The sequence below is a fragment of the Tupaia chinensis genome, unplaced genomic scaffold (genome assembly GCF_000334495.1).
Source record: "Tupaia chinensis unplaced genomic scaffold, TupChi_1.0 Scaffold000521_1, whole genome shotgun sequence".
Taxonomy (NCBI): domain Eukaryota; kingdom Metazoa; phylum Chordata; class Mammalia; order Scandentia; family Tupaiidae; genus Tupaia; species Tupaia belangeri.
In genome coordinates this window covers 185,172-205,837 of record NW_006160034.1, presented here as the reverse complement: position 1 = coordinate 205,837, position 20,666 = coordinate 185,172, and the positions used below count along the sequence as shown (strand labels likewise).

At 40.6% G+C, this 20,666-nt stretch overlaps 1 protein-coding gene across 1 annotated transcript in view; it reads left to right on the top strand.

Annotated features, from left to right (window-relative positions):
• LOC102501723 (lipopolysaccharide-responsive and beige-like anchor protein) overlaps nucleotides 1-20,666 on the top strand; it is a gene marked incomplete at its 3' end in the record, with an annotated part of 350,771 nt that overhangs the window by 220,459 nt on the left and 109,646 nt on the right. The window contains 3 exon segments of the mRNA XM_027775072.1: nucleotides 8,173-8,251; nucleotides 10,240-10,373; nucleotides 17,835-17,896. Of these exon segments, the coding sequence (XP_027630873.1) occupies nucleotides 8,173-8,251; nucleotides 10,240-10,373; nucleotides 17,835-17,896 (275 nt within the window).

The window sequence follows — 20,666 nt, the reverse complement described above, 5'->3', positions numbered from 1 at the left end:
ACACGAACCGCGGTCGACTACGTGGGAATCCAGCGACATAGCCATTACGCTAACTGCTGGTTCCCATAATAATCTTTTTACAAAGGAGGTGATTTACAAAAGAAAGAAAAATGGAATTAAAGTAGGAATTTACTTTGGTGCACCCCCAAAAAATCTTGAAATCCATGAGTAGTTTTTCCATAATCACATTTTCCATGAACTATTTGAAAACCCAAGTATAAGATTTAGCCCAGAAGTTTAATTTTACTCATTGAACAGAAGTTTCATTTATTTAGTGAGAGGTTTATTTGTTTGACTGGACATCCAGACTGTCCCCTTGCTAAGTTAGCTGGTTCAGAAGGGGGTGAGGTCGGGGGTAGGAAGGGTTGGGAATGAGAATGGAGAGTGGGGCTGAGGGAGTGGGAAGGGGAGGAGAAATTCACAGATAGAACCTAACAGTGTTTAGGGATTAAAAATTGGCATGTGTGGAAACCAGCAGTTAGCATAATGGCTATGTCGCTGGACTCCCATGTAGTGGACCGTGGTTTGCATCCCGGACCTGGTGGCTTAAAACTCACACCGGGTGCATGTGCGTGTGTGCCTAAGATCCCGAGAGGAGAATGGAGGAGAAGGGATTGCGGCATGACCATCCCCCCCTGGGGGGTGATTTCTCGCTTTCTGTCTCTATGTCTCTCTCTGTCTGGCGAGCCCACGCGCCCTATAGTGAAAATCTCTCAAAACAAAAAAAAAATTGGCATGCGTTTGAATGGTTCTTTATTGCTAGGGACAGTAGTTATTTAGACCCTTAGGGATCTTGAATAAATGATTGCTGTTCTCTGGGTAGTTACTAGACAGATGATCTATTCGCATTTTCCTTTTAGTTCTTTTGAATGTCTGGAAAACTGTCGGTTTGAAGGAGCCAGTTTATCAGGGCAAGGATAAGGAACAGATAAGTCAGTATCATTCCACACGTTGGAAGGAGCTTCTGCATTTACATGTGTGTGTGACCACTTTTGGAAATACTTAATGTTAGCTCAGTTTCAAACAAATTCAGCCATAGATCAATATTTTTATCTGAGTTGAAAAAGATGTGGGATGTATTTGGAAATTACATTTTTCTCTCTGACAGGAAGGAAGGGTGATATGGTGTGAAATTACCGATACATTCTTTGATGTGTTTTTTTTTCTCCTTTTAACTGTTGTTGGTTAATTTATTTATCCTTCTTGCTGAAGAGTCTTCTGCTGCTTTAAAATGTGTCCACTTTGTAAAACTCTCCTGTCGTTATGTTCTCTTTTAGGCTTGGAAATGGGCAGCCCTTCTAGGGTAATGTCAGGAGCTAATTTTTGTTACTGCTTTATTTAGAGCCACCCGTGTTTCTTCTCTTTTTCAGGACTTAAATGTACATGTTAACCCATTAAAATTAGGGTCGTTTAGTAGGGTGAAAGCCAATTTTATTTTACGACGAATTCCCTAAAACCTCATGCAGTCATTTTCATAGGATTTATTATTTCCATTTCTCCTTTTAAGTAGATGGGATCTAATGTGTTCCTTTTTTTATCAACCTGAGAAAAACTCAAGAAAAACTATCAGTAGTCCTTTTAAGAGAAAATGTGTGATAGGTTCCAAATAATGATTGGTCTTTATAAGCAAACTTACCAATTAAAATATAAAGTTGAAAAATGTGTAATTGGTCACTGACTGGTAATGGGAGTCCATGTCCAACCGTTGTTCAGTGGTCCCTTTACCGTCAAAAATTCAAAAACATGGACCTAGGGGCCCAGCAGGTGGTGTGGTATTTAAGGTGCTAGATACTCCCACATGGCCGGCCACAGTTCGAGTCCTGGACCTGGTAGCTTGCTTTCTCACTTCCCTCTTTCTCTCTCTTTCTCTGCGTGTCTCTCTCTGGTCAAATTAAAATGAATGAATGAATGAATGAATAAATAAATAAATAAATAATTCTTAAAAAAAAAATAAAAAGAATTTGAAAACATGGCTGGCCATTTGCTGAGAATAATAAAGCTTTTGGGTCCCTGAAGTACTTCACTGAGTGTGTGTATAGATGTAGCAATCGGACGTGAATCTCAGAAATGCCAGATACCAAAGGTTGAGGCATTTTTTTCAAGTTCACCTTGTTTTGCTCTGTAATTTGAAAGTGCAAAGTTCAAAAACGGAAATATTTTGGTGATGCAATGGGAGGTGGTGCATGTTCTTTAAAAATTACCAGCATGCGGGACCAGCAGTTAGCATAATGGCTATGTCGCTGGACTCCCACGTAGTCAACCGTGGTTCGCGTCCCGGACCCGGTGGCTTAAACTCACGCCGGGCACATGTGCGTGTGTGCCCAAGATCCCGAGAGGAGACTGGAGGAGAAGGGACTGCAGCGTGGCCATCCCCCCTGGGGGGGTGATTTCTCACTTTCTATCTCTCTGTCTCTCTCTGTCTGTCTGGCGAGCGCACGCGCCCTATAGCAAAAACCTCTCCAAGAACAAAAAAATTGCCAGCATGAAGCAGTGAGTGCTTTAGATGTCTTTCAAGTATTTATTATTATTATTGTTATTGTTGTTATTGTTTTAAGTTTGCTGTAAGTCATGTGTACTCAACAGAGACGGACAGAAAGAGATAAGGAATAGTGACAGCAAGTCACCAGGTCCAGGACTCGAACTGCAGTTGTCCACGAGGCCTGTTTTTAAATTAACCCTATGCCTGCAGACTGCCTGTCACTTGGTTGGAGTTTTACACATGGTTTGCTGTGGGTTGAGCAGGAGCGACATAGCCATTACGCTCACTGCTGGTCCCAATTATATATTCTTTTTAAAAAGTTTATTTCTTCAATAAAAAAGCAAGGCAGAGAGCAAGAGAGTAAGGGAGAGACGGAGAGAGAGGCAGGCCCAACAGGGGACCTCCGTCTGCCCCCAGGCTCAGCTATGTGCCTGGTGAGTGCAGAGACATTAGGACACGAATCCAGAACCTTCCTGTGGTGATCAACATTGCAGAGCATTGTGCTCCTGCTGTGTGTCATGCTCTGGCCCCTTTCACTCGTTTTCGAAGGGAAATCGGCAGTGTACCATATATCAACGTTTAAGGGGCATGTTTACTGACCGCTAGGCAGTTCCTTCAAGGAAATAAAGAAGCGCATATAGATTTCGTAAGCATATAACTGAACATGAGAACTGGACAGCCAAGTGCCAAAACCAGATCCTATTCAGGGTGATGGCAGCAGGAGAGAAGACGTCAGAGTGGAACTGGGCTCAGTGCCGTCATAGCATGGGCATGTGGCTCTGGCCAGCCGGCAGATGCGGGTTGGTCCTTGGAAAAGTCCTAAGAGGGAAACAGAGAACAGCGATGTTGGGGGAGGGGAGGGCAGTGTTTCTGGCAAACTGACCTGGTAGGATTTCGTCTGAAGACAGGCCAGGGTGATCAGATATCACCTGTGGGAGGCGAAAGATAAGGGACCCAATGAGATATTGAGAGTGATCATTTATGAAGGAGGGGGGTATTCTTGCGGGGTTCTTGCTAAAACTGGATTTTATGAAGAAGTAGAGATGGGCCTTGGGGAAGATTCAGGAGTCTAAACTTCGGTTAAGCAAAGACTCTTTGTCAGTGGTCAAAATTGGACCTACTCAAATGAACATCCCTCAGTGTGCGTTGGTCTTGTAGTTCCTCATTATCAGACACAGGGTGTGCTTCCGTGGTAGGAATATCATAGAACAGACTGGGGAGAAAATCGTTTATTGATATGGTCCCCAGTTTTGATTTGTCATAGTATGGATGACAACTTTCATCACTCCATTGAAGTATAACTGCCAGTTGCTGTATTTTATATAAAGTTGCTTTTCCCTCTTTTTAAATTGGTAAGTGTTTTTGGAGAAGAACTTTGAACTTATTTAATTATCTTCGTTCTCAGATTGTCATTTTATTTATAGCAGTATGGCCTCGTGTCTTCCTATTTTATTCGATGGGTTATTTTATTTATTTATTTTTTGGAGAGGTTTTTGCTATAGGGCACATGTGCTTGCCAGAGAGAGACAGAGAGAAAGAACATGAGAAATCACCCCCCAGGGGGGATGGCCACGCCGTAATCCCTTCTCCTCCATTCTCCTCTCGGGATCTTGGGCACACATGCACACGTGCCCAGCTTGAGTTTAAGCCACCGGGTCTGGGACTTGAACTGCGGTCAACTACATGGGAGTTCAGCGACATAGCCATTACGCTAACTGCCAGTCCCATTGATGGGTTATTTTAGTTATTATCATTTTCATTAAAACAAGTGTTCTCTTATAATAGAGCAGGTGTATACCCAAGTGAGAGAGAGAGAGAGAGACAGAGAGGACGCCTGGTGGGGCCTTTCTGCTCATACTGTGACATCCTTCCTCCAGTCCTCCAGCCTGTAGGGTTTGGGGTACTCACTACTCACATGTGTGCCCCGCATGTTTTAGGCCAGCGAGGTCAGGTGTTCGAACTTCAGCTGCCATGTGGGACCCGGCTTCTTTTGATCTTTTTTTTTTTTTTTTTTTAGAGATTTTCACTGTAGGGCGCGTGTGCTCGCCAGACAGACAGAGAGAGACATAGAGACAGAAAGCGAGAAATCACCCCCCAGGGGGGATGGTCACGCCGCAATCCCTTCTCCTCCATTCTCCTCTCGGGATCTTGGGCACGCATGCACACGCGCCCGGCGTGAGTTTTAAGCCACCGAGTCCGGGACACGAACCGCGGTCGACTACGTGGGAGTCCAGCGACATAGCCATTATGCTAACTGCTGGTTCCCGGACCCGGCTTCTTGTGAGCAGCCCATTTCCATTGTGCTGTGGAGCTGGCCCGCTGCTTGTTTTAATGCTCGAATTGTGCCCGATTCGGTCATCGTGAAGGTGATTTCTGCGTCCTTGTGACATACCCCTCATTCCTTGGCATTTCCTTGTTTTCTAGAAAGCATCACTAGACGTTTCAAGCTCTTTCTGCCCTTCCTTTCACAGATCTCGAATCAGCCATTTCTTTTAGTGGAGAATATTATTTAGAAATCAAGGTCGGGATGTTAGGTGTCGAAGAACTGCTGTTTAGATCTTCTCAGTGGCTAGTGCCGCGGACCCTGTTGATGCATGCAAGAGTATATACCCTTAGGACCAGCAGGTGGCATAATGGTTATGGCGCTGGACTCCCATGTAGTTGGCCACAGTTCAAGTCCTGGACTTGGTGGCACAAAACTCATGCCAGGTGCATGGGCGTGCCCAAGATCCCAAAAGGAGAATGGAGGAGAAGGGATTGAGGCAAGGCCCTCCCTCTGGCGGTATTTCTCACTTTCTATTTCTCTGTCTCTCTCTTTCTCTCTGGCAAGTGCATGTGCCCTGTAGCAAAAATCTCTCTTAAAAAAGAAAAGGATATATACCCTCATTCATGTATGCTCCCTTCTATTTATTGGAACCAGGAATTCACACAGACGCCTTTAGTTCTGTCTTGTACCGAAGTTGTCCTGGCACTCGTAGGCTCCCTAACGTGCTCTGGGTCAACGTGGAATGCTTTCTTTGATCTGTTTCAACTAATTGTCTTTGGACTGAAAGTTCAAGTTTTGCGGAAAAGGGCCCTTATTCTCTTTAAGGTGCAGCATTTTTATATTTTGGTCATAATGAGAAAATAACTTTGTATAATTGTGACACACGATTACAAAGAGTCGCAGCTCTAGGTTTTAAACAAGTTAAGTTTACTGCCAGTTTTGAGGCCTTCAGCAGTGAACACAGTTATGGAAGTGGCTTTCTATGGCTTATGGCTTTCTACCGAGCTGTGTGGTAGGGCACTTTCTTCTTAGATATTAATGAAAATGTTTTAAAAAAGATTCTTGCCATAGGGCGCATGTGACATGTGCCCGCTGGAGAGATACAGAGACAGGGAAAGTGTGAGATCACACACACACACACACACACATACACACGTGCCCAGCATGATTTTCAAACTACTGGGTCCAGGACTCTTAACTGTGGAGTTGGCCATGTGGGATCTAGCAGTCTTAATCTCCACATCATGTACTGACTCTGTGCCTGGCACTTTTTTTTTTTTTTTTTTTTTTAGGTGTTTGCCATAGAGCGCATGTGCTTACTGGAAAGAGACCGGGATAGTGAGCAGAAAGTGAGAAATAACCCCCCTCAAGGCTATGGCCACATTGTAATCCCTTTTCTTCCCAGGATTTTGGGCTTGCACGTCCATGTGTCTGGTGTGATTCTCAAGCTACCACGACTGGAACTCGAACCATGGTTGGTCATGTGGGAGTCCAGCACCCAACCACCTTGCCACCTGCTGGCCCTGAGAGCTCAGCTTTTCAAAGGTTCAGCATAGCAGTTAGAAGAACATTTTAAAAATTACTTGAGGGGCTGGCGGGTGGTGTGGTGGTTAAGGGTGCTAGATTCCCACATGGCCGACTGTGGTTCAAGGCCCAGACCTGGTGGCTTGCTTTCTCACTTTCTCTCTCTCTGTGTGTTTCTCTCTGATCAAACTGGAAAATAATAATAAATAAAGTTAAATAAAAGAATTCTTCAAAAAAACTACTTGAAATACAACACAACAACAGGTTATATATTGTAGTTGCAGTGGGGACAGAAATGGGAGAGTATAACTTCTGGTAGAATCAATTAAGAACGGTTTCCTAGATCTTCTTTGGCTTCTGTTTGCCAAACTAGACTCAAGAGCTATTGGGTAGAGCAGAAGTTATTTGATAACTGAGTAAGTGCAGTTTTCATGGTAATGAAATATAATTAAAGCTAAATTTGGAATTAGCTGTTTCTGTTCTTTGTTATTGTTTTATTTAAAAAAAATAAATAAATAAACTCCAATTGGGGCCTGCAGATGGCATAGTAGTTACATTGCTGGACTCCCACATGGCTGACTGGGGTTCGAGTCCTAGACCCTGTGGCTTGAAAGTCATGTTGGGCGTGTGTGCATGTGTGCATATCCAAGATCCTGAGAGGAGAATGGAGGGGAAGGGATTGCAGTGTGCTATTCCTTCTGGGGGGTGATTTCTCACTTTCCCTCTCACTGTCTATGTCTCCCAGCATCCCCACCTCTCTGCCATTGCACATGCCCTAAGACAAAAACCTCTTAAAAAAAACCCTCCAATTGTAGATTTCTTTTGACACTTGGTGCTGAATAGAAGGAATCTAGCTTAATGGGTCAGAATTTACTTATCTGTTACCTTTTAAGCCCACACATAAAAGGATTGTTTGGCATGATAATTGAGCTTATAACAGAGATTTATATATGAAAGGATTAAAGAAAAACCTTGTTAATTGTTAGATTTTAATGTTATCCAAAGACAATGGATATTTAAAATATATATATATTTTTAGGACTGGCAGGTGGCATGGTGGTTAAGGTGCTGGACATACATGTGGCTGACCACAGTTCTAGTCTCTGACCTGGTGGCTTGCTCTCTCACTTTCCCTTTCTCTCTCCTTCTCTTGTCAAATTAAAAAATAATAACAAATAAAATTAAATAAATGTTTTTAATAAATGAATTTTTAAAAAAATGATCTTTTGGAAAATCGTTTTACTTTGGGTATTATACTTTGCTGCTCCTTTTTTTTTTAAAAAAATTTTTTTGGAGAGGTTTTTGCTATAGGGCACGTGTGCTTGCCAGAAAGACAGAGAGAGACAGATGCAGAAAACGAGAAATCACCCCCCAGAGATGATGGCCACGCTGCAATTCATTTTCCTCCATTCTCCTCTCAGGATCTTGGGCACGTGTACACATGCGCCCGGCATGAGTTTAATCCACTGGGTCCGGGACTTGAACCATGGTCGACTACATGGGAGTCCAGCAACATAGCCATTATGCCAACTGCTGGTCCCTAAAAATTTTTTTTTTGCTATAGGGCACATGTGCTTACCAGAAAGAGACAGAGAAAGAGGGGAAATGAGAAAGCACCCTCCCAGGGGTATGGCCTTGCTGCAATCCCTTCTTCATTTTCCTCTTGGGATTTTGGGCACACCTGCATGCCCAGTGTGTGTCTCTTAAGCCACTGGGTCTGGGAATTGAACTGCACAGTCAACCAACCAGGTCGGATCCATCTGCCTTAACTTTCATGCCACTTGTTGGCCCCTAAAATGCCTTTTAGTATGTTTTTGTTGACTAGTATAAAGATATCCTTTTAATTTGAATCTTTGTATCTAAAAATGAAAAATTCCTATCAATGGTGTTCTTTCTTTTATAGGCAATCGATCATCTAATGCAAAGTTGCCCTCAGTTCCAACCGTCGGTTCAGTTCCACAAGACCCAGATTCAAATATGAGGTATTTACCCTACTCACTTGGATCTTGTAACTTATGCTTTTAGATGGCTCTTTAAACTGTCCAGATATATTTCTCCTTTCTTCCTTCCATTTTCGTTTTTAACATATATGATATTCAGAGGCTTGGGAATATTTTTGAAGTTCATTTTAAAAGACTATAAGATGCAAAATGTTCCTTAAAAGCAACTATTTGTAATAAATTATAAGTGTTATGTGTATATAAAATATGTTATTTATATAAGCTTTTGGCTTTTGTTTCATATGACTGTAAATTTGAAGTCTGAAATGTGTTGTTCCTCTTCTGTGAAAGTGCTGAAATAATAAGTGATAACCAGGCAGCCAAAGCCACAAGGATACTGAAGTGTAGTTGGATTTTTACTGTCACTTACCTTGATTAATTGGGAATATGCACTTCAAATTCTAATTTGGAATGCTCTGGATGTGTTGTCCATCACTAGAGCCTTAGTGGCCAGAAAAATCGTGAATGTCTTTACCACAATTGGAAAATCCATAGCCTTCCACAAATGCAGGCACTTGGTTGCTTTGAGTATAGGCTAGTATTTGTGATACCATCCAGGAATAATCAGTTCCCCGAGACAGCAAGAGTAGTAGGAGTGAGGACATGTATATTGCCAGCAGAAACTTCCCTATGTTTGTGTTGATGGTTGTCAGTAGCAGCTGCTTTCTCACAAGTATGAACTGGGAAGTACTCTAAGTATGTGTGCTTTTTAGAATTATTTATCTCATTTTTATTTATTATTATCTTTTTTTTTTTTTTTTTTTTTAATTTGCCATAGAGCACGTTGTACTCACCAGAGAGTGAGAGAGAAAGTAAAAGAGCAAGTGGTTAGGTCCAAGACTCAGACCCATGGATGACCATGGGGGAGTCCAGGGCCTTAACCAGCGTACCACCTGCTGGCCCCAGTCCTCCTAGTGTGAGGGGCGGATAAGTAGTGACCTTGTATGTACTTGGTTTGTAAGTTAGATACTAAAGCTTTGTATCCCACTGAGTTTCTTGAAATGCAGGGAGGGAGCTTGTTTTTGTAAACTCATTACATATATCTGTAATATATTTATATAGAGTCAAAGACATTAATATGTAAATTGAGATCATTATAAATGTGCTTATGAAGCTTATTATTTTTGAGTGAAAAATCATTCAGATTTCATTATGAAGAAATTATTTTACATCCCAACCCAAAAGACCATAAACTGCTTCTTTCAGCTTGCAAACATTTATTGGGTCTGTACTAAGCCATCGGTGCGAATTTAGGGATGAAGGAAAACATTTAATTCAGGGTGCTGACGTTGTAGGGGTGACTAGGCAGCTTTGATGAAATTGTGTTGGTTTCAGCTCTAATGGAACTAAAAAGAAAGTGCAGTTAGCTGGCCAGTGAAGACATTCAGTGAGAACTGACGCTGGGAGTGAGTGTCAGGGTGGGCAAGTTAGATCAGGATGAAAAATAGATATTCCGGGGACCAGCAGTTAGCATAATGGCTATGTTGCTGGACTCTCGTGTAGTCAACTGCAGTTCAAGCGCTGGACCCGGGGGCTTAAACTCACGCCAGGTGCATGTGCGTGTGTGTCCAAAATCCCAAGAGGAGAATGGAGGAGAGAGGATTGCGGTGTGGCCATACCCTCTGGGGGGTGATTTCTCGCTTTCTATCTCTCTGTCTCTCTGTCTGGTGAACACACGAGCCTTATAGCAAAAACCTCTCAATTAAAAAAAAAAATAGATATTCCGGGCAGAAGGACTGCTGTGTGTAGTAGCAGTGCCTCTTTGAGTAATTTTCCCACCATTTTTTAATTTTAATTTTTATTTCTGTGGAAATACATGCTTTTGCTAATGGGTCATCGGAAAAGTCATGATGCATTTTTGCATAGAAAAACAGAGAAATACGTCATGATTTTTCCAGCAACACGGTAAAAACGTAAAGCATTGGCAGGTTCGACAGCGTAGCTCAGGCACCTTAACATCTTTCCTTTAGTATTACAGAGAGGCTCGAGCAGGCTCTGGAAAAGGCAGCTCCTCTTCTGCGGGAGATTTTTGTGGATTTTGCACCTTTTCTTTCTCGGACACTTCTGGGTAGCCATGGACAAGAACTGCTTATAGAGGGAACAAGTAAGTGATGTTTCTTTTTAAAATATATATAATTTGCATTTCAGGATAGAGACAAGTGGGTATCAAGATTTGGCGTGGCATTTCCTGAAGTGTCTTCAACCTTGGGAAAGACTTCTCATAAAGTCTGTATGTTTTGAAGGAGATGACCGATGTCTCTGCTGTATTCTTATCTACTCACCGTTTTTATGAATGATTTGGATGAAATAGGAGGTTGTTGAATCAAATACTAAGAGATTTTTTGACCCACTAACATGAACTATGAGATAGAGAATTAGAGAGACCTGTCACAAAGTTTTTACTTAAACTGAAGATCTATGTAAAAAAGTGTGTATTGCCACATTTTAGGACAATGAAAAATGCTGTGTTAGAAACTATTAGTAGACTTTTGTTTTCCAGGTAAGTAGAGATAATGGTAGCGTTGTACTCTACCTGCTTACCTCGTACATGGATTACTGGGTCTCTTCTAGGTGGAGTACCTTAAGATTGTATCAAACTATTATACCCAGCATGCAGAAGTAGATTATTGAGGGCATTGGAATGGCTGAAGAATTATGGGATTTGCTTTTTTTTGGATACGGGGCATTTGTAATATACTGAGTGTCTTCAAATATTAGGGAGGGTGATTCAGAAGTAAAGGCTGATTCCCTCAGGCAGCAGATAACAGTTTGAGAACAATTTTTCCATTGGTTCTATTTAAGAGTTTAACATACTGACTCAATATGCAGGCCTTCATGCCCTAAATAGAATATTTTAAGGATAAGCTACAGCAGTGATAAGAATTAATTTTTTTTAAGTGAGATTTTTGCTATAGGGTACATGCATTCCCTGAAGAGAGAGAGAGAGACAGAGAGACAGAAATTGAGACATCAGCCCCCAGGGGGATAACCATGCCTCAGTCCCTTCTCCTCCATTCTGCTCTTGGGATCTTGGGCACGCATGCACACACGCCCTGTATGAGTTTTAAGTCACTGGGTCTGGGACTCAAACTGCAGTCCTGTGTGGGAGTCCACCTCTGTAACCATTACACCCCTGCTAGTCCCATGAGAATGAATATGTGGTTTGTTTGATTGCTCAGTCACGTAGTCAGAGTCTGGCTGTTCTTTGTGCACAGTTGATGGGTTAGGATAAATCGTAATCTTTTCAAGCGGAAAACTCAAGAGAAAGCCCTCCCATCTGTATTCCAGTACCAACATTAACTTATAGCTTTAGTTTTCACAAGGTCTCTTTTTTTTTTTTCTGGTTTACAGTAGCCAGATGAATTTCTTCTTCTTTTGTTAATAATTACTTTATTTAACTTCATTTATTATTATTATTACTTTTAGTTTGACCAGAGAGAAACAGAGAGGGAGTGAGGGGAAGTGTAAAAGCAAGCCGGCAGGTCCCAGGCTCGAACCATGGTCAGCCATGTGGAAGTCCAGCGCCTCTAACCACCGTGGCACCTGCCAGTCCCTAGGCAAATTTCTTTAAACTCATGAAAAAGACCTCTCCCCTCCTTTTTTCCCCAAAACTAAGGATATAATGGAAACACAAGTATAGATAGGTTAATAGTTCGAGATATTAGGGGACCAGCAGTTAGCGTAATGGCTGTGTCACTGGACTCCCATATAGTCGACCATGGTATGAGTCTCGACCCGGTGGCTTAAACTCACGCCAGGCGCATGTGCCTGCGTGCCCAAGATCCCGAGAGGAGAATGGAGGAGCAAGGATTGCGGTGTGGCCATCTCCCAGGGGGATGATTTCTCACTTTCTGTCTCTCTGTCTGTCTGGCGAGCGTACGTGCCCTATAGCAAAAACCTCTCAAAAACAAACAAACAAACAAAAAATCCCCCCAGGTATCAGCACTTTACTGGACCCTTAAAATGTCTGTCTGTAAGTGTTAAGCTTTAGCTAGGAATGTCATCTCTGTCATACATGCATATTAAGTTGGTGATGAATGATCTCATGTCCATGGTGTCAAAAAACGGTAATGAATTTATTTGAAAAAGAAAATTTAGATTTTAGAAATATTTAATTAAAATTTGGGGTAGCAATTTACTTTGATCTATTGAAAGAAACCGTCTGTTTAACCATGGACTAGTTAATGAAGTAATGAAGGATTTTATTTCATAAAATCGGAAAAGAATTGGATTGAAAAATGGAATAGTCTATATTATAAGACTGTCCTCGAACTTTTATTTCACATCTCAAATATTTGCTTAGTTGAGTGAAAATGAGCATGTGGTCGAGAGGTGTGGGAGGAAGAAGAGGTATTTCTGAGAGTCTCTGAGATGCCATCTCTGCCCCAGTCTCCCCTTAGCTTGAGCCTCAGGTGTGTGCCGTTGTGCCCAGCCTGTTTCGGTCAGCCCTGGAACCCCACTCGGGCCCTCCATGTGTCCTTGTGCTTAGGCCGTGGTGCCCTACCACCGGGACAACCACGACTGGACCCTCAAACATTTATTCTTGAAAATAATAGGATAGCTTAAAAACTGGGACCAGCAGTTGGCGTAATGGCTATGTCGCTGGACTGCCATATAGTTGACCATGGTTCAAGCACCAAACCTGGTGGCTTAAACTCACGCCGGGCGCATGTGCGTTTGTGCCCAAGATCCCGAGAGGGAAATGGAGGAGAAGAGATTGTGGCACGGCCATCCCCCCTGGGGAGTGATTTCTCGCTTTCTGTCTCTTTCTGGCGAGCACACATGCCTATAGCAAAAACATCCAAAATAAAAAGAGAAATGATAACTTAGAAACTATATTTCATTTCATCACCATAAACAGGGAGTAAAATGTGTGCATTAATTATAGCTTTTAGTGTAGCAAGACATTGTCACTTACTACAGTAGATTTATCTTTGAATTTTATAATAAATCTAGCAAAATGGGATCACTGTAGATACTCACAAGTATTAGAACCTGACAATTCTAGGTTCCTGAGCAAAGACTAATTTAGATTCAATTACTCACTGGTAAATTTTGATAAAATGGTAACAAGGAAGGAAAGCTCTGCTACTGTGCCTGTTGGTCAGCTTGGGCAGTGTCTACTCATTTGAATGTAATCAAAAAAGCAAACAGTTGGGGGTCAGGCAGGCTGCATGGTGGTTAAGGTGGCTGGATCTCACATACCACCTCTCAGGTTCGAGTCCTGTGGGCATGCCCAAAATCCCAAGAGGAGAATGGAGGGGAAGGGCCTATGGCATGACTATTCCTCCTGGGGGTGATTTCCCACTTTCCCTCCCTCTGTCCCTCTCTAGTGAGTGTATATACACTATGGCAAAAACAAACAAAAACCCAAAAATACTCTCCCCAAATAGTAAACAATGTAAGGGTTTTTATATAATTTATACATGTCGTTAATTAGCAAGGGATGTTTTGGGTTGCAGTTTTACTCATTGCAAATAAGGGAAGTTTGAGAGAGGAAATTACCACATTGTACTATACAGAAAACACTTAACTTGAAGGCCAGAGTTCTTGTTTTCATTCTATTCTTGCCAGTTTTGTGTTGAGGCATTAGAATGTTTGTTAATCTGGGGACCAGCAGATGGCATAGTGGCTATGTTGCTGGACTCCCACATAGTTGGCTGCGGTTCAAGTCCTGGACCTGAACGCTTTAAACTCATGCCAGGCATGTGCGTGCATGCCCAAGATGCCGAAAGGAGAATGGAGGAGAAAGAATTGTGGCATGGTCATCTCCCCTGGGGGATGATTTCTTGCTTTCTGTCTCTCTGTCTCTGTTTCTCTGGTGAGCACACAAACCCTATAGCAAAAATCTCTCTTATAAAGAAAAAGTAAGTTGATTAATTTTATATTACATTTTTTGTATTTCTAAATATTTTAATAAAATTTTCAAATATTCACAAAAATGAGAAGTATAATACCTATGAACTTATTTCCAATCACCCAGCCTTATTTATTTTTCTATTATTCTGTAATATCTTCATCTCTGTTTTGCTTTAGTGTTTTCCTGTGTTTTTGTTTGTTTGTTTGTTTTTATTTTGGGTTTTGCTATAGGATACATGCACTTGCCCAAGAGAGACAGAGAGAAGGAGAGTGAGAAATCCCCCCCCCTCCCCTGGGGGATGGCTATGCCACAGTCTGTCCTCCTCCATTGGGCACGTATGGACATGTGCCTAGCGTGATTTTTGAGCCACCCGATCTGGGACATGGACCACGGTTCACATTTGGAAGTCCAGTGCTTTAACCACCACACCGCCTGCTGGACCCTTGCTTTAGTGTTTAGACCAATTCCAGCTGTCGTGTCATTTAAGACTTGACTACTTATTAATACCTACAGAAAAGGACATTTTTCCTAGCATTGTTTGAATAGCTCATGCTGGCAGATGCTGCTGCAGAGCAGGCTGAGCCCACGTGGGTGTCACTACCTGCCTACCTGAACAGCTGGGTGGGGGTGTTCACACCTGTAAGTCCCGCTACATGGGAAGTTAAGGCAGCAGTGCATCACAGTGAGCCCGAGTCTAAAAAGACATAGTCTCCATGCCGTTATTACACCTAATAATATTAACAGTGTTTCTTTTATATCACCTGATACCTAGACCATATATAGCTTTTTTTTTCTTTTGGAGAGGTTTTCACTGTAGGGCACATGCGCTCGCCAGACAGAGAAAGACATAGAGACAGAAAGTGAGAAATCCCCCCCCAGGGGGGATGGCCACGCCGCAATCCCTCCTCCTCCATTTTCCTCTCAGGATCTTGGGCACACACACACACGTGCCTGGCGTGAGTTTAAGCCACCGGGTCTGTGATGCGAACTGCATTCGACTGCGTGGGAGTCCAGCGACATAGCCATTATGCTAACTGCTGGTTCCCAACCATATATATCTTTATCTAAAATGAAGTTGTGCTTCTTCTGATTAAGATTCAGATGAAATTCGCTCATTGCATTTCATTGACTCTCCTAAGGCTCTCTGAAGTCCTTATCCATCTCAGGTGGCTTCCCCCATTCTCCCTGTTACCATGCTATTGCCTTGTGGAAGAAATCTGTTGGGTTTTTCTGTAAAATGTTACATATTTTGAGGTGCTGTGACTATTATGTGTTTTTGATGTCATTTAACAGTTTATTGTTTTTGAGAGGTTTCTGCTACAGGGCGTGTGTGTTCACTGGTAAAACAGAGAGACAGAGAGACAGAAAGAGAGAAATCACCCCCAGGGAGGATGGCCACGCCATAGTCCCTTCTCCTCCATTCTCCTCTCGGGATCTTGGGCACGCACGCACACACGCCTGGTGTGATTTTAAGCCACCAGGTCTGGGACTTAAACCACGGTCAACTACATGGGAGTCCAGCGACATAGCCATTACACTAACTGCTGGTCCCTTTTTAAGAGAATTTTTCACCGTGGGTACCTGCGCTCATCAGTGAGACAAAGAGACAGAAAAGGAGAAATCACACTCCCAGTCTGGGACTCGAAATGTCTTCAGCCATGTGGGAGTCCAGTGCCGTAACCATTGTGCCACCTGGCCTCCTGTTTCTTTATACCTAAAATTATGTATTTGTGTTGGCAGTATCAGTGACCTTCAGGCAGAACACTTTCATGTTAGTGTCTAGAACCAGGTCTCTCTGGTTCTCTGATGCCCTTTCATTTAAAATAAAACATGCTCTCTACTTTGCCTGACCTCCCCCCAGTAAATCTCCAGTCAACTGAAAAAAAGCACATGAATTGTTTAAATCAAACTATGAGCCATAATCGGACCTTTTATCTACTTTGGTATTCTGAACGGTCAAATTAGTGGTCAGTGGGTATAGGTTTTGCTGAATCATCTCATCCAGTGACCTAGCAACTATCGATGTTTTCCTGGCTTCCTAGTGTTTATTATTGAGAAATAAGACTGAAAGAAATAAATACAAATATATATGTACGTTTTTGCGAGTACATAGGTATTAAAATATCCTATGGTATATATATGTTTAAAGGGACAAGAGAATGGCTATAGATAAATTTCTAATTTTGAATCGCCCAAGGTCCATTCTAATCGCTATTCTTTATTATCCAGGCAAATATAAAAAGTCCCAGGTCAGGGTCTGACGGTAGGAATTCTGGCTCCTCTGGAATAGAGCACTAAGGATGAGTGACCTAATTGTAGAAATGTCTGAATTTACTTGCTGGAAGGTAATGAGTTTTGAAGTTGGAGTCAAAGGGAGCTTCCTGGATCTGGGTTATGTTTTGTGCAACACGACAAGGTTTCAGACCAGCAGAGGGCCGCACGCACCCCGGGGATGGGCCTTCCTCTGCCCTTGCTTTTGGCCTTCATAGGCCGAGGACCTGTGGTCATCGTGCCTGCAGGGCCACAGGGAACGACCTGTTCTCCGAACGCAACCTGGGCACGTTCTGTAGCTCGTTTCGTGCCAGTGCTGACGTGGGGCATTTTTTCCATGTATTTTATTTCAGACCATTGAGAAACACGGTTTTAACTTTTTAAAAAAAAAAAACTGAAGGAGTTAAAAACACGCTTAACTTGATTACTACTATTTGTGAAATTGCAAATTGCCACCGTGTGCCATCATTAGGTTTGAGGCATTATTTTTTAAAAAGGAAAGAAAGAAAGAATAAGAAGGTAAAAGAAAGGGAATGGCTAGGATACCTTGACGAACTCTAATGGGGAGGGAAAAAGAGGGTTCAGGACCTCCAGCAATTATTTCAGATTTTCCAGCTTGTACTTTTGGTGATTGTTTGCCTAGAAAAATGCAAAATTAAAAAAAAAATGGTAATTTTTCTGACTATTAGTAATCTAATTTAATAGTTTAGTCTTTTTCATGACTGGAGTGGCTGTTTTAAGATAACTGGTTGTAAAATGTCATTGAACTTCTTTAGTTTTTATCGGTAATTAAAACGAAATGAGCTCTTTGAATAGATAAATCTATCAGTATTTGAAAATTCTTTCCTATGGATATTCCTGGTGACCCACAATGAAACATGAAAGAGAAAATGTAAATGAATTAATTTATAAGAAATCAAGAATATGTAACAGACAACGGCTTGCGTTTCTGTTAAGGTTTATTGTGAGGTCAGAGGTCAAGGTACTAATAAGAGTGTTTGGGATGTCTGCTGCCATGAAACAAAATGGAAACTTGATTGATAGCTCGAGGGTTGAAGGGAGAGAGTGTGGTGGAGAAAGCAAAGGTCAGGAGCCATTTCCCTTCTCTGCATGTATAACGATCAGGCCTCTCCCAAACAAAATGTAGATGATCCTGATCGATATGGCATATGTTGAGCACGTTTCTGGGAGTATTGGGCAATGTCATTATATATGAAGTTGTAATAAATGTTTTAGTATTTGATAGCCGAAATGAACAGTTCACCCACAGTGGTGGTAATTTCCACGCCAGGTTTAAACGTATATGGGTTTGACTCTTAGCGAGATGTTCACGTTTTATTTTAGAACTTAATTTCGTCAGAGTTGGAGAACAAATCTTTCATGTTGTGTTTTTCCACCTTGTAATTTTTTTTTTCTTCATTCTCTTTAAAATAGGTCTTGTTTGCATGAAGTCTAGTAGTTCCGTTGTGGAATTGGTTATGCTACTGTGTTCTCAGGTGAGTGACAAGAATGAATGTTCAATTAAAAGTGAATTCTCACGTGGATGTGTTTGGACAAGGAAGTTATATTTGCATTCTCAGGCATTTTTGCTATTGTAACGTTTGAGTCTGTAGCTTTCAAATAATTTTATTGGTACCACAAAAAGGATTACTTCTGATAGTGGGTGTTAGCAGATGCTTTTGAAGCATGTACTGAGAGAAAGTGAATAGATTAGTCACATTGAAATTGTTCAACTCAGAAGATCTTGAGACGACTAAACTTCACTGTGTGTTAAGGTTATAGAAATAGATTTATTTCTATACCTTGTGGAGTGCCACTCTGGCTCCTCTGGGAATCGTGAGTTTACTTCCCTTCTGTGCAGAGGTTATAAAATGAGCGATAAATAATTTTGAATCCTTGTCATTGCTAATTATTTTTGACATACACAGTAGATTTGGGAAAACATCAACAAAAATGTGGCAGCCATCATAATAAGATGTCGAAAAATAAATTTCTAAGAACACATTTGCTTTTCGTGTTCAGGAACCTTGAACCTGATGTGATAAACTTGAATGATTTTTTTAAAAAATATATCCAAATCTTATATCTGGTGATGTTTTCTTTTCTGTTTTGCAACAGATGAATGTTTTTATTGAGAGTTTTCTTTGTAGTCTCTTAAAAGTGATATCTTGCTGGTAGTAAATTCCCCTACTTAAAACTTTAAAATAGCCTTTTTTAATAGGAAGGGTCTAGAGGTCAAGGGTTTTGACCCATTTCAAAACCTTTGACCTTCATTTACAACTCTCATGGCTAACTTGTCTAAGGAATAAGGATAATGCAAAATTAATGTTTGTTTCCATCGATTTATTCATTTTAGTGCCTATATGCCAAATTTATTTAGACTGTGCTGATGGACATTTCATGAATACAAATTAAAGAATCATAGAAGGTGTGAAAAATCAATACTATGCATTGTCAATAAAGTGCAGTAAGAACAATTACTTCTAGAGATTACACCTAATGGATTTTTATAATGAACTTGTGAGGAATAGTTATGTTTCTTAGTGGGCTTATTATCCTTAGATTTAGTGAGCATCATATTTATATGATTTAATCACCCCCCTTCGAAAATTCCCTTTCTTCAAAAGCTGATTCACGATCACTGATGTTTATTTTTTGGATGGAAACTGCAATATACCATTCTTACATGAAATTGCTCTTTTAAGAAAAACGCACTTACGGTTTTGGATGCATCTTCATAAGAATGTGAATTTTTTGTTTAGAGTGCTCCAGTCGTATCATAGGTAAACGTGGCTAATGACATTTCTCTTTCTACTTGGAAAGCATGAAATGTGTTTTGGGTATTATTTTAGATATGGTGTATTACATGTTTGAACGTTAAATGCTGCAAAGATAAAGAATGACATGTTTTCATACACCTATTTGTCTTGTATGTCACAGTGTTGTTCAATTCTAATTCAGTCACATGGGATACGAAGATCATTGAGTAGAGTGAGTTTTAAGAGTCAGAAATTCCCAAGGTTTTTGCTGGAATAAAATACCTTATTAGGTTTTTGAAGTCTTGAACATTTTTTATGAGTTCTTCAAAAGTTCCATGGCATCCCTACAAGATGTAGCACAGTGTGAAAAATGATGTGAAAAATGAAGCCAGAATTAGCTCCAGATGTATACAGATTGTTCCGGGGTGATAATTACATTTTTCACTTTGAATTTTCCTAATTCAAAGAGGTCAACTTGGCAATCCCAAAAGTGATTTATTTTGTTAAGAAGTGAACTGTCTTTTTCTACATGAAAGCTTAAGAGATATGAAATTGAATTTCAAGTCGACATTTTACAGATACTGGGTGGGGATAACTTGAGTTTGATTGATAATTTTTTTTACTCTGAGATAGGGTGGGAAGTAAAAAGCTACCATCTTGCTAAAATTTTAATTAATTTTTTAAGAGGCGATGGATAGGATTGAGTGCCAAAGATCGAAAGATCAGGTCAAAAACTCCTTTTTAATCACATAAGTAATGGGATATGCTTATGAACTTAACATCTGCAAATTTGATTTAGAACTTTACAAATTAGTTGGTGTTAATTTCATGACCATCAGCCATGTTGTGATTATTTTTCTTGAATCCATTTAAAACTTATTTCCTTTTTTCTTTTTTTGTAAGATATTTAACCACATTTTATTACCGAAGAGTGTTTGGAGCCTTAAGAAATGAGGAAATGATCAAATTTGGTTTGCTGCTAATAAAATCAAACAGATCCTATATATTTCTTTAAAGGTTCGACTAGGATTATGTTTTCCAGTGTCAACTTTAATAGTTGTGTAGGCACAATTTCATATTTTATCTTCTTTACATTTTAACATCATTGAGGCAAAATGTTCCTATTTAGGGTTGAAAAGTTTTTATAATACTCAGCATTATATTTTTTTGATTAAAATTAATACATATTTAAGGTTTATTCAGTCAGATTTACTCATATTTTAAGTCCTAGATAAAATAATTCAAGAGCCACTTAAGCTCTGAAAAATCATTTAAAACCTTTCCTTAAAATAAGACTGTATACATTCTTTTGGAAATGGTATGTTCTCTGATATGCAGACAAAAAATTAGACAAGTTTTCAACTGCATTTCTTATTCAGTTTTTTCCAAGCATGCATCTTAATCACACCCTACAGTTTTTTGGTGTATGTGTATTAACCTGGTAGAAATCTATATGATATTAAAGGAAATATTAAATAAATGTTTCGAGTAATGTTGCTCTAGCGTC